At 41.8% G+C, this 24361-nt stretch overlaps 1 protein-coding gene across 1 annotated transcript in view; it reads left to right on the top strand.

Moving 5' to 3' along the window:
* Window positions 1-9284: 9284 nt before the first annotated feature.
* Window positions 9285-24361, top strand: part of LOC112223782 (zinc finger protein 385C-like) — a 139663-nt gene continuing 124586 nt past the window's right edge. Inside the window, exon 1 of the mRNA XM_024386984.1 lies at window positions 9285-9414. Coding sequence (XP_024242752.1) covers window positions 9366-9414 — 49 coding nt within the window. The 5' untranslated portion in view covers window positions 9285-9365. The remainder of the gene's footprint in view (window positions 9415-24361) is intronic.

Here is a 24361-nt window from a genome sequence, read left to right as displayed (position 1 = left end):
ATCAGCACTGTCAAAGGCCGTGCCCCTCGTAAATTATTTCTCATTTGGTGTGCTGTCAATCGAGACACATTAGAAAAGGAACCCATTTCAGAAAAGGAACCCATTTCATACTGCAGCTGTGAATTACAGTGGTAGAGGAGGCCTGATAAGCAATGAGTCTGACTGTCCTTGGAAAATAGATAGAAGATTGTGCCCTGAAAATAAATGTAGGCCACCTACAATATAGGCTGGTAGGTTTTTTTTTACAGGGAAATGGGTTTGAGGAAAATAATGATGACTTTGAAGATTCCCTATATTCCTCTGTTAAGAATAAAACAATTTACAGCGAGCTTCACTCCACATCTAGATATGCCAATCAAACCAGTTCTGTCAGGCTTGCAAATCCTCCTGCGGAGTGACACGAGTGAAAACCCATTTTTCATATGATTTTGCTATACGGACACAGAATATAGGAATGCCAAGGGCATTGGGAGAATGAAGGTTGTGCTGTCTTCCCTAGAAGTTGATAACGCACTGCAGCCACACAATTTAAGATCTGGGCTATGCTTTTGGTTATATGTGGAATAAAACATAGAACAGTGCCGTAACAGGATGGAAGTCTTTTACAAAGAGAGAACATGGATGTCAGTTGAAAATAGCAGTTATATTTTGGATGAATCACTTAGAGGGTGACGAAGGTCGACATAGCAGGGATAATCTATTCAAATCTCAGCTTTAAGGACTGCTGGATCAACTCCTCAGCACTGCTGGTTTCCAGCCTTCCCCTTTAATCAGGGACGGATTCAGACCCGGGACACCAGGGTGTCAGAAGGACACACACCGTAGCGAAACATTTTGCAATGGAAAACAAAAATCTTTGTTCTTATTGTCCAGGTAGTCCCTGTTTCAGTCTGTTTTCTTAATTTTGTTGCCTAATGAGTAGGAATGTGATTAGGGATGTGAGTGGACTCTAGCTAATTAATGATACAAATAAATCATCAGTAGGCCTACTGGAGGGATTTTAAAGCTTTCAACATATCACAAATTTGATCCAATTAATGCTATTTCCATTTATGCACTCAATCTTTACTGTATACTGGCACTCATACTCTCCTGTTCACCAATGTACCTCTTATCTCCATATCCCCACACAGAATAACTTGCAAAAACTACTTCAAGACATGCATAGTGGAAGGTCTTCCCATTGAGGACATTTGCTGCTGGCTCATATTGACAGCAGAATGTTGGTAAGAATACCATGCATGCACCTCCCCTATGGGCATCTGACAGTGCACAGTCCTTATCCACCAAGTTTGAAAACAGACAACAAACAGACAACCTAGTGCTTCAAGCATTCAATGGTACACAGTGGACCTCATGTATCAGTCATGAGCAGCACCAATTCGCATGTAAATTGTTCGTAGCCCCTATAACCAATTTCTTTTGACAAGCATTTCTGCATTCACTCATTTTCGCAGTTTGAGCAGGTAAAGAAACTATTTCTGAGGTCAGGTGTAGGACAAATGTGTTTAATCTTGAATGGATTTGTGTATACATTTTTTGGCCCCACTTTAAACTAAGTACAACTTATAAAGGCTTTATATAGCATACATAAATGCTTTATAAGTGCTACATAAATACTTCACAAATCATCTATAAGTGTATGTCATACACTATAAACATAATCAGAGCAGAATGTAACATTTGGTAGTTCACACTACAGTGGGAATGGTTATGTCACCCTTTATACACCATTTATAGCGCATGACATATGCTTATAGATGATTTGTGAAGCATTGATGTAGTGCTTATTAAGCCGTTATGTATGCTATATAAATCCTTTATAAGTTGTACTTTTTAATAAGAACAAATATATGTATTTAAGGCCCAGTGTTATTACATTTCAAACATGGCAAACATTCAACATTCAGTGTTGAATTTCCAGGTGAACTTTGAAGGCAGTGATGGATGGGATCAGCCTGCACAGTCCACACCGCAAAGGCTGTTACTGTGGCAACCAGGTAAATTGGGATGTAAGGGGGTGGGGGTGCAGCCAGCTTGTGATCAAGATAAGACTTTGGCGAAATATGACTGAGAAGGAACATGGCCCCTAATGAAAACACTCAAGATAATGGCCATGCGCAAGACAGACCGTCTCTTTGATGCACACAAACCATGTTGTTGATTGAACTAGAATCCAGCAGACTCAAAATTAGAGGCTTTACTCTCCCTGCAATACTCCCAGGGTTATAGCTCATGGGTGAATTCAGTTGAGAAACGTAAACAAGTCTGCTTCCCTGAGTATGAGTGTACTTTATAGACACACACACACACACACACACACTTATTTATATATACACTACCGTTCAAAAGTTTGGGGTCACTTAGAAATGTCCTTGTTTTTCAAAGAAAAGCTCATTTTTTGTCCATTAAAATAACATGAAATTGATCAGAAATACAGTTTAGACATTGTTAATGTTGTAAATGACTATTGTAGCTGGAAACTGATTATTTTTAATGGAATATCTACGTAGGCGTACTGAGGCCCATTATCAGCAACCATCACTCCTGTGTTCCAATGGCACGTTGTGTTAGCTAATTCAAGTTTATCATTTTAAAAGGCTATTTGATCATTAGAAAACCCTTTTGCAATTATGTTAGCACAGCTGAAAACTGTTGTTCTGATTAAGGAAGCATTAAAACATTTACAACATTAACAATGTCTACACTGAATTTCTGATCAATATGATGTTATTTTAATAGACAAAAAATTACCTTTTCTTTCAAAAACAAGGACAAAGTGTATAAACACAGTACCAGTCTAAAACAAGGACAAAGGACAAAGTGTATATACACAGTACCAGTCTAAAGTTTGGACACACCTACTCATTCAAGGGATTTTCTTTCTTTTACTATGTTCTACATTGTAGAATAATAGTGAAGACATCAAAACTATGATATAACACTACCTAAATTCTATCAGCATATTGACTGTAGCACTCGTGCTGGTTAAACACTTCTAACTTCCGGGATGCATACAAGGCCCTCCCCTGCCCTCCTTTCGGCAAATCTGACCACGATTCCATTTTGCTCCTCCCTTCCTATAGGCAGAAACTCAAACAGGATGTACCCGTGCTAAGGACTATTCAACGCTGGTCTGATCAATCGGAAACCACGCTTCAAGATTGTTTTGATCATGTGGACTGGGACAGGTTCCGGGTAGCCTCAGAGAGAAATATTGTTATATACGCTGATTCGTTGAGTGAGATTATAAGGAAGTGCATAGGAGATGTTGTACCTACTGTAACTTGTGATGTATGGCAGGTCAGCCACCAGGGGGAGACTCGTTGAGGCCTGGTGACAGACGGAGTATATATCACGAGGTGATGGCTCCATCTGCTGGACGTGCCAGGTCTCGACGGGCACGGGGCTGATTGGGGATTTATGAGTAATAAAGGGCTGATTGCTCACCAGCTGTACAATTCCCATAAAGCTGCCAGAAGGGCCGAAAGCGCAAAATTCCGCATTTAACCATGGTAAAGTGACTGGGAATATGGCCGAATACAACAGTGTAGTTATTCCCTCCGCAAGGCAATCAAAGAAGCAAAATGTCAGTATAGAGACAAAGTGGTGTCTTAATTCAATGGCTCAGACACGAGAAGTATGTGGCAGGGTCTACAGACAATCACAGACTACTAAAGAAAAACCAGCCACGTCACGGACACCGACGTCTTGCTTCCAGACAAACTAAACACCTTTTTGCCCGCTTTGAGGATAATACAGTGCCACCGACGCGGCCCGCTTCCGAGGACTGTGGGCTCTCCTTCTCCGTGGGTGACATGAGTAAGACATTTAAATGTGTTAACCTTCACAAGGCTGCCGGACCAGACGGCATCCCTAGCCGGTCCTCAGAGCATGCGCAGACCAGCTGTCTGGTGTGTTTACGGACATATTCAATATCTCCCTATCCCAGTTTGCTGTCCCCACATGCTTCAAGATGGGCACCATTGTTCCTGTACCCAAGAAGGCAAAGGTAACTGAACTAAATGACTATCGCCCCGTAGCACTCACTTCTGTCATCATGAAGTGCTTTGAGAGGCTAGTCAAGGATAATATCACCTCCACCTTACCTGTCACCCTAGACCCACCCTAGACCCCTAGACCCAATTCACACTGCACTTTGCCCTATCCCATCTGGACAAGAGGAATACCTATGTAAGAATGATGTTCATTGACTGTAGCTCAGCATTCAACACCATAGTACCCTCCAAGCTCATCATTAAGCTTGAGGCCCTGGGTCTCAATTCCGCCCTGTGCAATTGAGTCCTGGACTTCCTGATGGGCCGCCCCCAGGTGGTGAAGGTAGGAAACAACATCTCCACTTCGCTGATCCTCAACACTGGGGCCCCACATGTCACGACTTCCGCCGATGTTGGCTCCCCTGCCTGTTCGGGCGGTGCTCGGCGGTCGTCGTCACCGACCTACTAGCCGCTACCAATCCCCTTTTTCGTTGTCTGTTTGTTTTGTCTTATTAGTTGCACCTGTGTCCGTTTGTGTGTGCTTGATGGGCTTTCTTATTTAAAGTAAATTTACCTGCCCTTGTTTTGTGAGGGATTAATTTTGTGTTACGTGTGTGCGTTAGTTAGGTGTGTTCGTGTTCTGGATCTGGTACCCTGTGTTTTGGGTGGTCCATATATTTCCGCGCCCTGTGTTGTGGGCTTGTTTGTTTGTGCCAGATTAAAGTGCACTTTTTCCCTGTGGAACTCTCTGCGCCTGATTCCTTCTTCACACACCTAGTCAAGCGTGACACCACAAGGATGCGTGCTCAGCCCACTCCTGTACTCCCTGTTCACCCATGACTGCGTGGCCATGCCCGCCTCCAACTCAATCATCAAATTTGCAGACGACACAACAGTAGTGGGCTTGATTACCAACAATGACGAGACAGCCTACAGGGAGAAGGTGAGGGCACTCGGAGTGTTGTGTCAGGATAACAACCTCTCACTCAACATCAACAAAACAAATGCGATGATTGTGGACAGAGGGAGCACCCCCATCAAATCAAATGTATTTATATAGCCCTTCTTACATCAGCTGATATATCAAAGTGCTGTACAGAAACCCTGCCTAAAACCCCAAACAGCAAGCAATGCAGGTGTAGAAGCACGTTCGCTAGGAAAAACTCACTATAAAGGACAAAATCTAGGAAGAAACCTAGAGACGAACCAGGCAATGAGGGGTGGCCAGTCCTCTTCTGGCTGTGCCGGGTGGAGATTATAACAGAACATGGCCAAGATGTTCAAATGTTCATAAATGACCAGCATGGTCAAATAATAACAATCACAGTAGTCGAGGGTGCAACAAGTCAGCACCTCAGGAGGAAATGTCAGTTGGCTTTTCATAGCCGATCATTGAGAGTTTCTCTACCGCTCCTGCTGAAAACAGAGTTGAAAACAACAGGTCTGAGACAGGTGGCACGTCCGGTGAACAGGTCAGGGTTCCATAGCCGCAGGCAGAACAGTTGAAATTGGAGCAGCAGCACGACCAGGTGGACTGGGGACAGCAAGGAGTCATCATGCCAGGTAGTCCTGAGGCATGGTCCTAGGAGAGAAAGAGAGAATTAGAGAGAGCATACTTAAATTCACACCGGATAAGACAGGAGAAATACTCCAGATATAACAGACTGACCCTAGCCCCCCGACACATAAACTACTGCAGCATAAATACTGGAGGCTGAGACAGGAGGGGTCAGGAGACACTGTGGCCCCATCCGATGATACCCCGGGACAGGGCCAAACAGGCATCCACATCGATGAGACAGCAGTGGAGAAGGTGGACAGTTTTAAGTTCCTCTGCGTACACATCATGGACAAACTAAAATTATCCATCCAGATAGACAGTCTGGAGGAGAAGGTGCAACAGCGCCTCTTCAACCTCCGGAGGCTGAAGATATTTGGCTTGTCACCTAAAACCTTCACAAGTTTTACAGATGCTCAATTGAGAGCATCCTGTTGGGCTGTTTCACCGCCTGGTTTGGCAACTGCACCGCCCACAACCGCAAGGCTCTCCAGTGGGTGGTGCGGTCTGCACAACGCATCACCGGGGGCAAACTGCCTGCCCTCCAGCACACCTACAGCACCCGATGTCACAGGAAGGCCAAAAAGATCATCAAGGACAACATCCACCCGAGCCACTTCCTGTTCACCCCTTTACCATTCAGAAGGTGAGGTCATCAAAAGGCGAGGTGCATCAAAACTGGGCCCGAGAGACTGAAAACAGCTTCTATCTCAAGGCCATCAGACTGTTAAACAGCCATCACTAACACAGAGAGGCTGCTGCCTACATACAGACTTTAAATCATTGGCCACTTTAATGAATGGATCACTAGTCACTTTAACAATGCCACTTCAGTAATGTTTACATATATTGCATTACTCATCTCATATGTATATACTGTATTTTATACCATCTATTGCATCTTGCCTATGCCGCTCTGTCATTGCTCATCCATATGAGAGTAGGATTACTATTGCAACAACACATATGTAAATATTCTTATTTAGATTTGTGTGTATTAGGTAGTTGTTGTTGAATTGTTAGATTACATGTTAGATATTGCTGCACTGTCAGAACTAGAAGCACAAGCATTACGCTACTTGCAATAACACCTGCTTCATTTGATTTGATTTGGCATATAGTTGATCAGGCTGTTGATTGTGGCCTGTCCCACTCCTCTTCAATGTCTGTGTGAAGTTGCTGGATATTGTCTGGAACTGGAACAGCTGTCGTACACGTCGATCCAGAGCATCCCAAACATGCTCAATGGGTGACAGGTCTGGTATGTCTGCATGCCATGGAAGAACTGGGACATTTTCAGCTTCCAGGAGTTGTGTATAGATCCTTGCGACATGGGGCCGTGCATTTTCATGCTGAAACATGAGATGATGGCGGCGAATGAATGGTACGACAATGGGCCTCAGAATCACGTCATGGTATCTTTGTGCATTCAAATTTCCATTGACAAAATGCAAGTGTGTTCATTGTCCGTAGCTTATGCCTGCCCATACCATAACCCCACTGTCACTCTGTTCACAACGTTGATATCAGCAAACCTCTCACCCACACAACGCCGTATGCATGGTCTACGGTTGTGATGCCAGTTGGACGTACTGCCAAATTCCCTAAAATGATGTTGGCTTCTTGATATGCCACACCTGTCAGGTGGATGGATTATCTTGGAAAAGGAGAAATGCTCACTAACAGGGATGCAAACAAATTTGGACACAACATTTGAGAGAAATAAGCTTTTTGTGCATGAAACATGGGACCAACACTTTACATGTTGAGTTATATCTTCGTTCGGTGTTTGTGTATGTATAATATATATCGTATATATAGCGTGATTGAAATTTAAAGGCAATGTTCTACATATGAACTGGAGACAGTGTCCAAAATTGCTGACTGTTTTTTTCAACGTAATCTACTCACGTTTGCAAACGCCCTTTCGTGGTGTTTGCCTTCTGCTTTACAGAGCCGATAATGGCTGTGCACTGGAAGCAGCGTGAGCAGTGACGATCTCATCACGTCTTCCAGAAACATGACAGACATTGGATGAATACAAAATGTTATTATCTTTGGCTGTGGGTAATGGAACAAAATCGGGCTTGACGACATTTACTTAAATATTTCAATAGATATTTTTAGCACAAAGGTGATAGTGAAAGTGTTATTTTAGGATTTTTTTTGTTGGGCTTCAGCAATACAGATTGAATAGAGTTGTTATTTTGTGTGGTAGCTTCTGATGAGCAGTGTTATCTTACTGTCTGTCCGTCCGTCCGTCCGTCCGTCCGTCCGTCCGTCCGTCCGTCCGTCCGTCTGTGCAAAGGCATCATACACATAGGGGGCACGTGCCCCCTCAGATGTCTCCTATTTAAAAAAAAAGAAAAAAAAAAATATATATATATACACTGTATATAAAAAAAAAAAAATGTTCATTTTTGTTGTTGTTTCTCTGAAATGTTACTAACTAGCTAGCAATTTTCTGAAATTGGCTTTAGCTAGGTTCCCAATCTCCCAACCCCATACCTAGCTACCAAGAAGCCATTTCAGTTTATCAATAAAGTTAGAGTAGCTTGCTTGTGTATGTTAGCTGGATTGCCTGCTGTCAAGGTTGGTACACTTTAGAAAAGCAAGCAATTACTAAATGTACTGAATAAGACTCACATTTAAAAAAATAAATCACGAGTCAGGAGGAAACAGACAACTCAACATGTATGCTTATAAATGCAGAAAAATAAACATATTTTTGACATAGATGTAAGCATAATGATTATGGCTCTAGATTGCAGGAAAAAGCTGTTCCAGGTGTTTCAAAAATGCCTAGCCCCCCTCCAGACCACCCCCAGCCATCCTCTTGTACTCTTTGCCCCCTCATACTTTTGGGGTGCATGACACCCCTGTGTGTGTGTGTGTGTGTGTGTGTTTGTGAGCTCTACACTCGGCTTTTATTTTTAGGGAGCCTTGTCGTTGGTCAAGCAGGGTGCCAAAGGACTTCCAAGGGAAGGACATAGCTAAGACTCCAAGTATGTTTCCACAGCACATCAATCACTGTCCGGCTGACAGCTGTCTCACACACACATGCCACAGCACACTGGGCAGAGCTCACACAAGCATATATCTGTGGCAAAGTCACCCACAGGCATCCGCTTTTGAACGTGGCCCAACAATTTGAATGAGGCCTACAAGGCAGAGGAGTGTTGGAGTGATACAACATGGTCAACATTTTCCCTTGACCCGTCAGCACATATATCTTCACAAAGTGACTGTTATTGGTGAGGGGTTAATAGTTGAAGTAAATATTGACAGACAGTGTTAGCTATGCCTGTAATTATTTAACTCATTTTTCCTTCAATTGGCTGCCTTACTTTTGTGTGGGATGAAAATGACCACAGATAAACAGAGTTTTTCCTTTGACCGAACTGAGATGGAGACTCAGATGTTTATTTAATGTCATAATGTGTTTTGAAGTTGAGTATTGAAATTGAAACATTGCTATTTCTAGATCTTGTAGATCTTGAAATAATGAGCCTCCAAATAGATATAGAACACCTGTCCTATATAAGCTGTCCACAAATACATGTTACTAATTTTAAGAGTAGGCTAACAGAGTTGTAATATACATTTTAAAATGATCAACAACATACACATGCCATGTGTGACCTACATCGCCCCCCCCCTTATAGTTGAATAGATGGAATTGTATCGTGCGTGCACGGGTTCAGCCTTGTTATGTCTCGTCTATGAGACCAGGCTAACCCGTTCCGCGCGGCTTTCTTGGCGCTCTCGTGAGACACAGCGGCGCACTTCAATCCGCAACCGGTAGAGCAATGTTCCGTACAAACGAACACGAAGCTATTTTGAAACAGTCCAGAGCAGGTAGGCGAACAATATATTACATACTTTTGCTAACGTATTGCCTATTGTTTTTGTGCATGAAGATAAAGCGCATCCGTTAGTACATCGACGAGTAGACTAGCCTACCTGTGGTAGATTAGCCGTCTATATGAATCTAAATCGACTTTTACATTTATGAGGGTTATGATATCGTGTAAAAGTAGTTTACCCTTCTCTCTGGGAAAAAAAGTTTGTTAAACTGAATAGTCAGAACGGATACAATAGTGAGTCGTGGTTGGTGCGTTATTAATTCTGTCAACTTCAAGTAACGTTATGGTGCAACGTGGTAGCACTCTGGAAATGCCGTTGTTGACACAATCATTTACTTTATTTCTAAAAGATTATTAATGTTATTTCATTACATAAGGAAACGTTTTTATGAAGTAAAACACATTATTTTGGTGATTAACACAAAGCCTATGTGTCTATAATGCCTGTGTTTTAACATGGTAGTTACACAGGCAGGTTCAGTGGTGGACAAAGTACCTGTCATACTTGGGGAAAAGTAAAGATTCCTTAGTAGAACATGACTCAAGTGAAAGTCACCCAGTAAAATACTACTTGAGTAAAAGTCTAAAAGTATTTGGTTTTAAATATACTTACATTTAAAAAGTCAATGTAATTGCTAAAATATACTTAAGTATCAAAAGTAAATGTACAAGTTTAAATCATTTAAAATTCCTTATATTAAACAAACCAGACTGCACAATTTTCTTGTATTTTTAATTGACTTCACATCATTTACAAAAAAACACATTTGTGCTTAGTGAGTCCGCCAGGTCAGAGGCAGTAGGGATGACCAGGGATGTTTTCTTGATGTGCATGAATTGGAAAATGTTCCTGTCCTGCTAAGCATTCAACATGTAATGAGTACTTTTGGGTGTCAGGGGAAAATGTATGGAGTAAAAAGTACATAATTTTCTTTAGGAATGTAAATGAAGTAAAAGTCAAATTTGCCCAAAATATAAATAGTAAAGTACAGATACCCCAACAAACTACTTAAGTAGTACTTGAAAGTATTTTCACACCACAGAGCAGGTTATAGGTTAGTTGAGGAATGCTCCACTCTATTCTCAAGGCAAAGTTGAGTTTTGAGAACTGATATTTTCTAGTAACAACATTACATTTACATTTTAGCCATTTAGCAGATGCTCAAGAGCGACTTACAGCAGTGAGTGGATACATTTTTGTATTGGCTCTCCATGGGAATTGATCCCACAACCTTAGCGATGCAAGCGCCATGCTCTAACAACTGAGCCACAAGTCACCATCAGTTGATTCTTGTAATGTCAATTCTGAAAATGCTTCCCTGTACCTACAGTTGAAGTCGGAGGTTTACATACACCTTAGCCAAATACATTTAAACTCAGTTTTTCACAATTCCTGACATTTAATTATAGTAAAAATTCCCTGTCTTAAGTTAGTTAAGATTACCACTTAATTTTAAGAATGTGAAATGTCAGAATAATAGTAGAGAGAATTATTTATTTCAGCTTTTATTTCTTTCATCACATTCCCAGTGGGAATGTTTACATACACATATTTGGTAGCATTGCCTTTAAATTGTTTAAGTTGGGTCAAACATTTCGGGTATCCTTCCACAAGCTTCCCACAATAAGTTGGGAGAATTTTGGCCCATTCCTCCTGACAGAGCTGGTGTAATTGAGTCAGGTTTGTAGGCCTCCTTGCTCGCACACGCTTTTTCAGTTCTGCCCACAAATTGACCCATTTGCGACCAAGCTTTAACTTCCTGACTGATGTCTTGAGATGTTGCTTCAATATATTTTTTTGTACCTGTTTCTTCCAGCATCTTCACAAGGTCCTATTGATTTTCACTTTTCGCCCCAAAGTATGTTCATCTCTAGGAGACAGAACGCGTCTCCATCCTGAGCGGTATGACGGCTGTGTGGTCCCATGGTGTTTATACTTGCGTACTATTGTTTGTACAGATGAACGTGGTACCTTCAGGCTTTTGGAAATTGCTCCCAAGGATGAACCAGACTTGTGGAGGTCTACAATTCTTTTTCTGAGTTATTGGCTAATTTCTTTTGATTTTCCCCTGATGTCAAGCAAAGAGGCACTGATTTTGAAGGTAGGCCTTGAAATACATCCACAGGTACACCACCAATTGACTCAAATTATGTCAATTTACCTATCAGAAGGTTCTAACGCCATGACATAATTTTCTGGAATTTTCCAAGCTGTTTAAAGGCACAGTCAACTTAGTGTATGTAATTTTCTGATCCACTGGAATTGTGATACAGTGAATTATAAGTCAAATAAACAATTGTTGGAAAAATGACTTGTGTCATGCACAAAGTAGATGTTCTAACCGACTTGACAAAACTATAGTTTGTTAACAAGAAATTGGTGAAGTGGTTGAAAAACAAGTTTTAATGACTCCAACGTAAGTGTATGTAAACATCCGACTTCAACTATATGTTTGTTGTTTACAGCTGTGTGCCTTCCTCAGGGTGCTGAAATTCAGACTTTTCCCTCATTTGGTTTGCTCAACTCAGCACGAATATACATGTGCCAATTGAATCTCAGTTTACATAGATTACATAGTTTACATAGTAACACACATTAGGTAAAATTCTGTGGTTGTTTTTATTAAAAGTTTGAATTTCCACACCCTGTGGAAGGACCACAGTTGTACAGGAAAAACATAGGTACAGGTTAGCATTTTCAGAATTTACATTTTTACAAGAATCGAATGGTGACTCAATGTCCCGCAACCAGTTACCAAAACTCAACTATGTATCGATATAAGAGAATGGAGTTGAGTGTTTCTCCGCTATTTATAGGTGTGTATACAGTAGGATTACACATTGTTTCATAATAGCTGTAATACCTGATTTTCCCCTGCTCAATTTCAAGGATTTGCATATAAATCCATATGAGGTGCCAACAGACCACCTCACATAACCTTTTGAGCTGTTTTCACAGAGGCTGCTAGTGGAGAAGACACACAGTCTACAGTGCTACAGAAACACTGCTGAATATTTCATTGAGCTTCCATTTGACAAGAAGCTCACATGAGGCCTATCAGGCAATTCCACTTGCTTTTCCTTCGCAGAGAGGAGAGCTGAGCTAGGGCCACTAGATTCCCCCTCTCCCTGATACCTTAGATAATGGGCAAGAAAAAACATCTCAGGAAAACAATTAAGACTTCAGAGAGAAAGGTTTGAGACTGCCCAACATGCCACTATCACATCGGGAACCCCCCCCCCTTTCCTTTATTTCCTTGTACTTAGTATTTGCTTCAGTGCTAGTGTGGAGTCTACCTATTAATTTTTTAAGGAAATAAAATATAGGCTAACGGGCAAATGATTAGAAAGATTTACAGCAGTGACATAGTGAATAAAGACATTTATTTAAAGATTCTTATAGACAATCCCTGAAACTGAAACAGGGACTAGCTGGTTTCCTCTTTCCATCTGTGGTTTATTTATTAGAACCTTTTATTTTTTATCCACTTCTTAAGAGCAAGGAAAGTAAAGGATAGGGTTGACTGTGGAACTCAAAAAGTCAGACGGTAAGATTAGGGCTAGGCATCATCTCAGCTCCCATCCATGCACTTGCCCTCACTTATTTTACACCCTTCTGACTAAGGAGTTGTTGCAAGTCTAATTGCGGGAACTGGCCCTTTAGTGTCATTGAATGCCGTCACTAGCAGTCACATTCCAGTATTTTATCTACATTGATAGGAGATGCAAACCATTGTTCAGGAGCAGGACACTAGTCCGGACACTTATATGAAATCCGGCTATGCCCTTAGACCAGGACTGCCCAACCCACTTCCTGGAGATCTACTGTCCTGTAGGTTTTCAGTTTTCAGGAAAACCAGCCGCGAGCTGCTCAGGGACGCGAGCCTACCAGAAGGGCTAAATGCCTTTTATGCTTGCTTCGAGGCAAGCAACACTGAAGCATGCATGAGAGCACCAGATGCGCCAAGTCTAGGTCCAAAAGCCTCCTTAACCTCTCTAGGGTAGGTGAGACGCTAACGTCCCACCAGGCCAACATCCGGTGAAACTTCAGAGCGCTAACATTCTAAATACACCATTCGTTATATTAAACATTCTTGTAAATACATGTATCTTACATCATTTAAAAGATGAATGTCATATTAATCTAGCCGCTCTGTCAGATTTCAAAAAGGCTTTACTGTGAAAGCAAACCATGTGATTTTCTGAGGACAGGGCCCCGCACACACAAGTATTACTAGCATTTTCCAACCAAGCATTAGCGTCACGAAAGTCAGAAAAGGCAATAAAATAAATCGCTTACCTTTGAAGATCTTCCTCTGGTGGCAATGCCAAGTGTCCTAACTACACAGTGAATGTTTGTTTTGTTTGATAACATCCATTTTTATAGCCTAACACAAAACATTTGTAACCCGCTGCGTCGTGATTTACGTCTCATTCAACTTTGGATGAAGCATTCGTGGTAATTACACACACTAAATTGCAGACCAAATAAACACAAGAAATAGACATTAGACCGGTGGAAATTTGTCCTTTGGTCTGAGGAGTCCAAATTAGAGATTTTTGGTTCCAACCACCGTGTCTTTGTGAGACGCGGTGTGGGTGAACGGATGATCTCCGCATGTGTATTTTCCACCATAAAGCATGGAGGAGGAGGTGTTATGGTGGGTCGGTGCTTTGCTAGTGTCACTGTCTGATTTATTTAGAATTTAAGGCACACTTAACTAGCATGCCTACCACAGCATTCTGCAGCGAAACCCCATCCCATCTGGTTTGCGCTTAGTGGGATTGTCATTTTTCTTTCAACATAACAATGACCCAACACACCTCAAGGCTGTGTAAGGGCTATTTGACCAAGAAGGAGAGTGATGGAGTGCTGCACCAGATGACCTGGCCTCCCCAATTCCCTGATCTCAACCAAATTGAGATGGTTTGGGATGAGTTGGACCACAGAGTGAAGGAAAAGCAGCAAACAAGTGTTCAGCATATGTGGGAACACCTTCAAGACTATTGGAAATTCCAGGTGAAGCTGGTTGAGAGAATGCCAAGAGTGTGCAAAGCTGTCATCAAGGCAAAGGGTGACTATTTGAGGAATCTCAAATATAAACTATATTTTGATTTGTTTTTACACTTTTATGGTTACTACATGATTCCATATGTGTTATTTCATAGTTTTGAAGTCTTCACTATTACTCTACCATGTAGAAAATAGTAAAAATAAAGAAAAACCCTTGAGTGAGTAGGTGTTCTAAAACTTTTGACCGGTAGTGTACATGTACAAATTACCTCTACTAACCTCATTACAGAGAGTGTTGCCATGGCACACAAAACTGTAACTCAAGCCAAGTGCAGCCTCTCCACTCATCTACTAAGATAAAATATAATCTTCATTATCTTCATCTTCCCTTGTCCCCTACAAATGACCTTGGTCTGATACACCCTCAATACCCCAGCAGGGCTTTCAAATCTAAATCGGATCAAACCATTCCTGCAGTGGTGTGTGTCCTTCCTTGCTATTTGTGGAAGAGTTTCCAGCAGCAGAACCAGGCTATCATTCTCACCAAGGTGTCTCTCATCAGGTCCTTCCCCTGCCACCCACCCACTCCCTCGGGTGACACCATCATTTTCACCTGTCACTCGGTTGCCAGATTGAAAGTGGTGTTCGAACCTCCATTACCGCATGGTACTACGCGTGTCTCTACTGGGCTTTAGATGTGAAGGCAGCTGGGTCAGCTCTCTCCTGTGTCTGTCTTGAAAGGAGAGAGGTAGGCCCAGCGCTCGTTCTGCTCTCCTCCATGACCCTGCATATCCTTCATTCTACAGCTTGCTTCTCCTCCTGTCTTAGAAGCGTGTTCTCTCAGGCTGGATTGAGCTCAATGTGGAAAAACCATCAGCTGTGAAATTGAGAATAATCACGTGGAACCGGATTTGTGTGGAGCAGCTCTAGCTGGAGTCTTCAATATCATTTGACTCATGGCAGCACTGATGATGGACTCAGCCCAGGAGCTCCACAATCCAAACAAAAATGTCCTTTAAAATGTCGCCATGTTTTAGGCTAGGTTTTGCTTTTTTGGTATCAAATCTGACCATTCTGACTTATGATGATGCCAAGGAAAGCTCTTCAAAACCTAGACGTATTTATATGTTTTGTTGATCTTAGAATGCCTCATTGTTTACCTTTCTAACATAGTATGTTACTCGTTAAGTCATTGAGTCTACGAAATACGTATGTTCAACGTGCTCCCTGATGATGAGGGCTGAGAGGGCGTCTGCTCTGCATACGCTCCAGTTATCCCGTGATGCTTTGTGTTTCCCAGTCAAAGTTCTAGAGGGCATGATGTCGCTGTGGAATGAGGTGACGTGGGGGTGGTGGACTTGGGCACAGATGGGGGCACCACCTGTCCTGTGGCAGGGCCTAAATCCTACATTTGTCAGGGCTACTCACCACGACCGGCGCCCCATGGTGAGTGCCCCTTCAGACAGATCTCATGTCAGACAGTTACACTGCCCATCTTTAGCTCAATGGGAACTGGTAATCCAGCGGATAAAAGCCCCAAAAGACTGTTGTGTACTTGTGACCTTTTGCATAAAATCATGAAACTTGGTACACTCAATGCTATATTTAGGAACATTTTAATGTTTTCTCATGTACCATTAGCTATCAAGTAGTGGGGAAAATGCTTAAACAGTCACTAGCCTAATACTGGGAGGTATGGTATGGTTCTTCTGGTCAACAGTTCTAAATTGTGTGCCAGTGAATCATATCAATCAGGATGGTAGTTGTGTGACTAAACTGATGACATAAGCCTGAAGATTTAGCCTAACAACGGTAGTGTTTTTGTCTTAACTTTCATGACTCTGACTCTGTCCCTCGCCAGCTTGTTTTGGAAGGCTCTCACGAAATAATGCTTTTCTACAACTTTCCCTCATATCCAGTCTCTCTTTTGACCGACACTTTCAGATTCAGGCTTAAATCACCCATCAGAGAGTGCGAGGGGTTGAGTGAAATAAATGTCTTTGGCGGTGATTAAAAGTCAGCAGACAGCCAATCTGTCTTAGTCCCTGTGTAATTCTTCCTTTCAATTGATAACCATGACCTCTCCATGACTGCTCTGGAGTGAAGAGAGAGCCGGGCAAAGCATCCCCCCCACCCAACCACACAGTTCTCTGTAAATCTCCAACAAACTGTAATATCTCAAGCTGAAGAAAGAAAAACACGTATTTAAGGCTCTGTTGAGATGTGACAATTGCCAGGGAAAGATCAATAGATGGGTGAAATGACAAATTGGCCAATGTTGGGCTGTGATTTAGCCTACTCCGCAGAGAAACTATAGTTCATTGGTCCTAAGCTGGGTTTACAGTCTACATGTTGGCTAGTTGATTAAAACGGGTTCCTTTATCTCTCTTATTCACCTCTGATATACTGAACATCTCTGTAAATGAGTTTCCTTTAAAAGGTCAGAGTGATTTTCTGGTTAGTGAAACCCGTGGAATAACTAGACTTGCCCTCAAGAAAATACCATCTCCGTGTTAGGCCATATAAAATGTTTTAATATGTGTAGTTTGGCAATATGTTTGATTTTAGTACGAGTTATTGCTTAGTATTGACCAAGTTATTTCAAACAAAAAGAACGCTAACCCTGATAACACTGACTGAAGACAGTTTAATCCGAAGATGATTCGCTATCTTTCCATCTTTCCATGTGATGACTGATATTGTGCCTATTAACATGATATTCACAACAATACTGTATAGCCTACACACATACACTATAGACAAAAGTATGTGGACATCCCTTCAAATGAATGGGTTCAGCTATATCAGACACGCTCGTTGCTGACAGGTGTATAAAATCGAGTACACCGCCATGCAATCTCCATAGACAAACATTGGCAGTGGAATGGCCTTACTGAAGAGCTCAGTGACTTTCAACGTAGCACCGTCATAGGATGCCACCTTTCCAACCTTTCCAACAAATTCGTCAAATTTCTGCACTGCTAGAGCTGCCTTGGTCAACTGTAAGTGCTGTTATTGTGAAGTGGAAACGTCTCAGGAGCAACAACGGCTCAGCCGCGAAGTGATAGGCCACACAAGCTCACAGAACGGGACTGTAGAGTGCTGAAGCACGTAGCGCGTAAATATAGTCTGTCCTCGGTTGGAACACTCACTACTAAGTTCCAAATTCGTCTGGAGTAGTCTAAAGCTTGCCACCATGGGATTTTGGACCAGTGGAAATGCGTTTTCTGGAGTGATGAATCACTCTTCACCATCTGGCAGTCTGAAGAATCTGGGTTTGGCGGATGACAGGAGAACGCTACCTGCTCGAATGCATAGTGCCAACTGTATTCGAGCAGGTGCAACATAATGCCTAAAGTTTGGTGTAGGAGGAATAATGAGACCCATCAGTACCATAGCTGTTATTGCTAAACAGAGCCTCCGTATGTAATAGCAGAGCCCAGGCCCCAGAAGTCCACATTATTTTCCCACTGTGTACACATAGTACAGAGAGCCTCTGTGTTTGAGTCTTCTGGAAACACCTATTTTAACCACACCCTATGAGGTCTGCTGTAGCTGTAGTTTGACCGGCTTGACTGCTAAGCCCCGACCCCTACTGTAGTAACAGATAAAACTACAGATTGTTTAAATTGCATGTTGGTGGGATACAGAACATGACTTCCATATCCCCTCGGGTGGATGGTGGGCGCAGGTTCAGCACAGCAGGCAGATGGATGGGTATTAAAGCGGGGTGGGACTTTACCTACCCTCAGGAGGACTGCTAGCCTGACAACCCATCCAATTCCTTCCGGCTAAACGCCATGCCCACTAGTGTTTCTTCTCCATGATGAGTCTGGATTTGCTTTCCTCCCTGACTCATGTAGAATGCAAACACATTCTGACCATTCTGATTGGTTCCAGATGCCGATGGGTTGGGCCAGAGCTGGACTACATGACGAAATTATCAATATTTGATACTCTGATTGGTTAGAGACAATCCAATCACTGATGAATTAGTTTTGTACAACGGGATCTGTATCTATTTCATAATTATTTTACCAACATTTTCACAAAATTCTCATTACCATAACAGAGTTGGGAATCTCAAAAATGTATAAACAAAATCAATATTTCTATATTTTTTTTGACATTGCCCCCCTAATGAAAGACCTGATTTAAGCATAACACGTTCAAGTTAAATTATACAATTATTATAAAATGGAGTAAATGGGGTGTTTGAGAATAAAAACCTAATTCTGAAGGCATATAAGCAAATAAATGTACTTAAACTTGTGCTCATCTGGGTTAATGCAACTTTATTTAAAAGCTGATTGTAGTTTTTACAGGAACTTGAAAAGGTGTTACAGTAATGTCCACAGACACTGTGTTTGTACATAATAAGTATTACAGATGAATGTAAACTTGAACTATGATTGTATGATTTAAGGACAAACTACAGCAACCTATTTTGTGTTTTATTCAAATCTGTTAGGTTTTTCAACTAAATGTGTATATAAAATGACCCAAGAGAATTTGGGGTGAAAATACTAAATTCTGGAGAAAATGTCAAATGTATTTAAAATAGTGATTCATCGATATGACATTTTTGGCGATACCAATATCTGATATTTTCCTTGCCAACAAACCTGATACCGATAACCCGATATTTAAAATTTTAGCGGCCTTTTAAGCATTCTAGTACAGTTAAATACAATGGGGCAAAAAAGTATTTAGTCAGCCACCAATTGTGCAAGATCTCCCACTTAAAAAGATGAGAGAGGCCTGGTCAATAACAAAAGTTTATCTCAATACTTTGTTATATACCCTTTGTTGGCAATGACAGAGGTCAAACGTTTTCTGTAAGTCTTCACAAGGTTTTCACACACTGTTGCTGATATTTTGGCCTATTCCTCCATGCAGATCTCCTCTAGAGCAGTGATGTTTTGGGGCTGTTGCTGGGCAACACGGACTTTCAACTCCCTCCAAAGATTTTCTATGGGGTTGAGATCTGGAGACTGGCTAGGCCACTTCAGGACCTTGAAATGCTTCTTACGAAGCCACTCCTACGTTGCCCGGGCGGTGTGCTTGGGATCATTGTCATGCTGAAAGACCCAGCCACGTTTCATCTTCAATGCCCTTGCTGATGGAAGGAGGTTTTCACTCAAAATCTAACGATACATGGCCCCATTCATTCTTTCCTTTACACGGATCAGTCGTCCTGGTCCCTTTGCAGAAAAACAGCCCCAAAGCATGATGTTTCCACCCCCATGCTTCACAGTAGGTATGGTGTTCTTTGGATGCAACTCAGCATTCTTTGTCCTCCAAACACGACGAGTTGAGTTTTTACCAAAAAGTTATATTTTGGTTTCATCTGACCATATGACATTCTCCCAATCTTCTTCTGGATCATCCAAATGCTCTCTAGCAAACTTCAGATGGTCCTGGACATGTACTGGCTTAAGCAGGGGGACACGTCTGGCACTGCAGGATTTGAGTCCCTGGCGGCGTAGTGTGTTACTGATGGTAGGCTTTGTTACTTTGGTCCCAGCTCTCTGCAGGTCATTCACTAGGTCCCCCCGTGTTGTTCTGGGATTTTTGCTCACCGTTCTTGTGATCATCTTGCGTGGAGCCCCAGATCGAGGGAGATTTACAGTGGTCTTGTATGTCTTCCATTTCCTAATAATTGCTCCCACAGTTGATTTCTTCAAACCAAGCTGCTTACCTATTGCAGATTCAGTCTTCCCAGTCTGGTGCAGGTCTACAATTTTGTTTCTGGTGTCCTTTGACAGCTCTTTGGTCTTGGCCAAAGTGGAGTTTGGAGTGTGACTGTTTGAGGCTGTGGACAGGTGTCTTTTATACTGATAACAAGTTCAAATAGGTGCCATTAATACAGGTAACGAGTGGAGGATAGAGGAGCCTCTTAAAGAAGAAGATACAGGTCTGTGAGAGTCAGAAATCTTGCTTGTTTGTAGGTGACCAAATACTTATTTTCCACCATAATTTGCAAATAAATTCATTAAAAATCCTACAATGTGATTTTCTGGAATTTTTTGCTCTCATTTTGTCTGTCATAGTTGAAGTGTACCTATGATGAAAATTACAGGCCTCTCTCATCTTTTTAAGTGGGAGAACTTGCACAATTGTTGGCTGACTAAATACTTTTTTGCCCCACTGTATTAACACACACACAGACACAGCGGTCTAAGGCACTGGATCTGTTTCGAATCCAGGCTGTATCACATCCAGCCATGATTGGGAGTCCCATAGGGCGCCGCACAATCGGCCCAGCGTCGTCCGGATTTGGCCGGGGGTAGGTCGTCATTGTAAATAAGAATTTGCTCTTAACTGACTGATAAGCTTATTTCTCGAGTCAGTTGTTCGAATGGAGCTAGCTAGTGTGTTCATGTTTCCAAGTTTCAAACATGTTCTCAAATGCCATTGAAATGGCAGCAGCGGTATGACAACCAGCATATTCATGAGCATGCAATGCGTCTTTCCTCAGTATGAAATCCTCAACGACCCACTGTGCTTGTTAGACTCAGCATGCTCATGGTGTCAGGACCCGGTAACGAACCCGGGGTGAGAAACAGTCACTTAACCAACTGAACCACGAATAGTCGGCAGAACCCAGAAGATAAGGCAGACACAGCAGTACTTGATTGGAGTATTTAATAAAGTAAAAAAGGAAAGTCCTTCAGGCAAACATATAACTCCACAACGTCAAAAGTAATTCCACGAGAACAAAGGTAATCCTCCAAGACAAAAAGGTAAATCCACAGGGTGGTAGGTATAGCATGAAAAAACCTCAAAGGATACTCAAAAATGTATAAACAAGAACAAAAACAGAATTCCACAAGAGAGTCCAACGGGAGCAACAAAAGTTCACAGCATACTAGGGCTGGGTGCTAACATATAAACACAGAGCAAAGAACTGAGGAAAACTAAGGGTTTAAATACAATCAGGGGAAACGAGGCACAGGTGCAAATAATAACAGGGAACAAGGGAAAGCAAAAGGGTCAAAAAGCACAATGGGGGCATCAAGTGACCAAAGACCGGAACAACCCTGGCCAAATCCTGACACATGGGGCTGATATCGCTGGTCCAAATGTCAGTCGTGAAGCTAATACCAGTGACGCTATTTTACCGTGTAACTCCGGTAGGGGAATATCAGAAAAATAGCGCACTTAGTAGTGTGTACCGGTGCTCGACCAGTCGGTGAAAGCCAACATCACCCACGATAGAGAACAGTTGATTGTCAAGGGCAATGAATTCCATTATCTTGGTGTTAATGGATTTCGCTTTTGAGTTGTCTAGCTGAAATATTCTTACTCTTTCAAATGACTGCTCGACTGGTTGACTACTCGATCCACACAGCAGACACTAGGTTACGAATGCTGAGTTCCACGTGTAGCGTAAAATTTTACGTGGCGTCATTATGTCATGTACCTACATTATATAGGTATACACGTCAGCTTTGACATCGGTTTTGCATGTCGCCGTTAAACTAGACACTAGATACTGATTTTGGCATTTTTAGCTAAAATCGTCCGATTCCGATATGGTCACCGATATATCGTGCATCCCTAATTTAAAATAAGAAACTTTCCCAAAAAACTAGATATCTTAGTCCTCCAAATGATCGTTGAGGGTTCGCAGCACAAGGTGCTTGAGGTGCTCAAAGTACTTGAATTTGGAAACCTTGAAAATCTGAAATTTTCTCAAATTGGTACTTTAAAAGTACTTGAATTAAAATGGGAGGAGAAACGAAAGTCATCAAATATGTTAATATGAAAAATATTTGAAAAATGTATTGTAATGTATTTGTATTGTATTTCCTCACGTGTTTCTCGTTCTGGTTGCCAGGCGAGCTCGCTCATTCCACCCACACTGCCACTCAGCCAGGCAGGTACAGAACTGACTGAATAGGCGCCACCAAACGTTACATCTATAGCTAAAACGCCGGGTTTTGCCAGACCCAGCCAGGGATGTAGTGGAGGGTAAACGCAACCTTTTATTTGTGAAATAGCGTTTACTCAACCTTTTTATTTTGTTAATGATCATTTACTCACTTATTATTGCGTTGATCAATGCTCAGAAGTCTTTTTGATCTGAGTTCTAATCGCGCATACCTCTGCGAATGAGTAGAATCATGAATGATTCATGTATATTCGCTATGTTCCCCTGTTCGCCTGTTCCCCCCAGATTTGCAGTGTTATTAGCGCATTCAGTCACCACTTTGTCCGATGGGAAACAAACTACCTCAGCCCAGACCTACAGTGGCAAGTAGCAGAGAGACGCACGCCACTGACAGTTGGAGTTCTTTTAACCCTCGACTCCTGCAGTGTCAACAGACATCCCCCAAACAAACTCCCTCTGACTCTCGGAGAATGAGTGTACAATTGGTAAATAGTAGCTGATATTTCAGCCAGATGTCCATCTAGCTAGGTAGCTCAATGGCTCTGGCTATTAGCTAGGTAGCTAGCTATAAGTAGCTGGCTAGAAGGATGAAGTTAGAAGCTAACGTTGAACGGAGCCTGACTTCAGCAGGAGCAATTGACTGAAATTAAGCGAACTATAATCAAAATATGGGCTACTATAAGTTCTCATAACAAAATACCTTTTCTTTATAGAGAGTAGTGAGACAGACAGTGGTGAGTCAGGCTGCAATGAAGGAGGCAAAATAGATACACAGAGAGGAAGCATTGAAGCAAGCAGGGAGAGAGGTTAGTAGTAAAGTGGTTCCCAAACTTGGGGTCCTGGACCCATGTGGGGTCCCCTAATATTTAAATAGGGACCCCTGATAGGGGTTTTAATCTTTTCAAACACATTAATAACTTGTTTCTCTTGAAATGGGTATAGAATACACCATTTAAGAGTCAACTAAGGGCCTTTTACACTGTCAGAATTCACGTTCATGTCATTATGTGTTGGAACAGCCCGTGGGACCTAAAATTGAGTGAAATAGAGTATAAAGACAATTTATATATAAAGACAACTTAATATTATGTACACTGAACAAAAATATACAGTTGAAGTTGGAAGTTTACGTACACCTTAGTCAAATACATTTAAACTCTGTTTTTCTGATATTTAATCCTAGTAAAAAATTCCTTTTAGGTTAGTTAGGATCACCACTTTATTTTAAGAATGTGAAATGTCAGAATAATAGTAGAGAGTGATTTATTTCAGCTTTTATTTCTTTCATCACATTCCCAGTGGGTCAGAAGTTTACATACACTCAATTAGTATTTGATAGCATTGCCTTTAAATTGTTTAACTTGGGTCAAACATTTTGGGTAGCCTTCCACAAGCTTCCCGCAATAAGTTGGGTGTATGGCCCATTCCTCCTGACAGAGCTGGTGTAACTGAGTCTGGTTTTTAGGCCTCCTTGCTCTCACACACTTTTTCAGTTCTGCCCACAAATTTCTATAGGACTGAGTTCAGGATTTTGTGATGGCCACTCCAATAGCTTGACTTTGTTGTCCTTAACCTCTCTGGTACAAGTGGGACGCTACCTCAACAACAGCCATTGAAATTGCAGGGCGCCAAATTCAAAACAAAAGAAATCCCATAATTAAAATTCAAACATACAAGTATTATTCAAAAGGCTTTACTGCGAAAGCACACCATGCGATTATGTTAGGTCAGCGCCTAGTCACAGAAAACCATACAGCCATTTTCCAGCCAAGGAGAGGGCTCACAAAAGTCAGAAATAGCGATTCAATTAATCACTAACCTTTGAGGATCTTCATCAGATGGCACTCCCAGGACTCCATGTTAGACAGTAAATGTGTGTTTTGTTCGATAAAGTTAATCTTTATGTCCAAAAACCTCATTTGAAATCGGCACGTTATGTTCAGAAATGCATTGTCTCAAACAAACATCCGGTGAAAGTGCAGAAATCCACATCAAATTACAGAAATACTCATCATAAACATTGATCTA

Source organism: Oncorhynchus tshawytscha, linkage group LG24 (assembly GCF_018296145.1).
Source record: "Oncorhynchus tshawytscha isolate Ot180627B linkage group LG24, Otsh_v2.0, whole genome shotgun sequence".
Classification (NCBI taxonomy): domain Eukaryota; kingdom Metazoa; phylum Chordata; class Actinopteri; order Salmoniformes; family Salmonidae; genus Oncorhynchus; species Oncorhynchus tshawytscha.
Note: the sequence above shows the minus strand (reverse complement) of the source record. Positions and strands in the feature narration are given on the sequence as shown.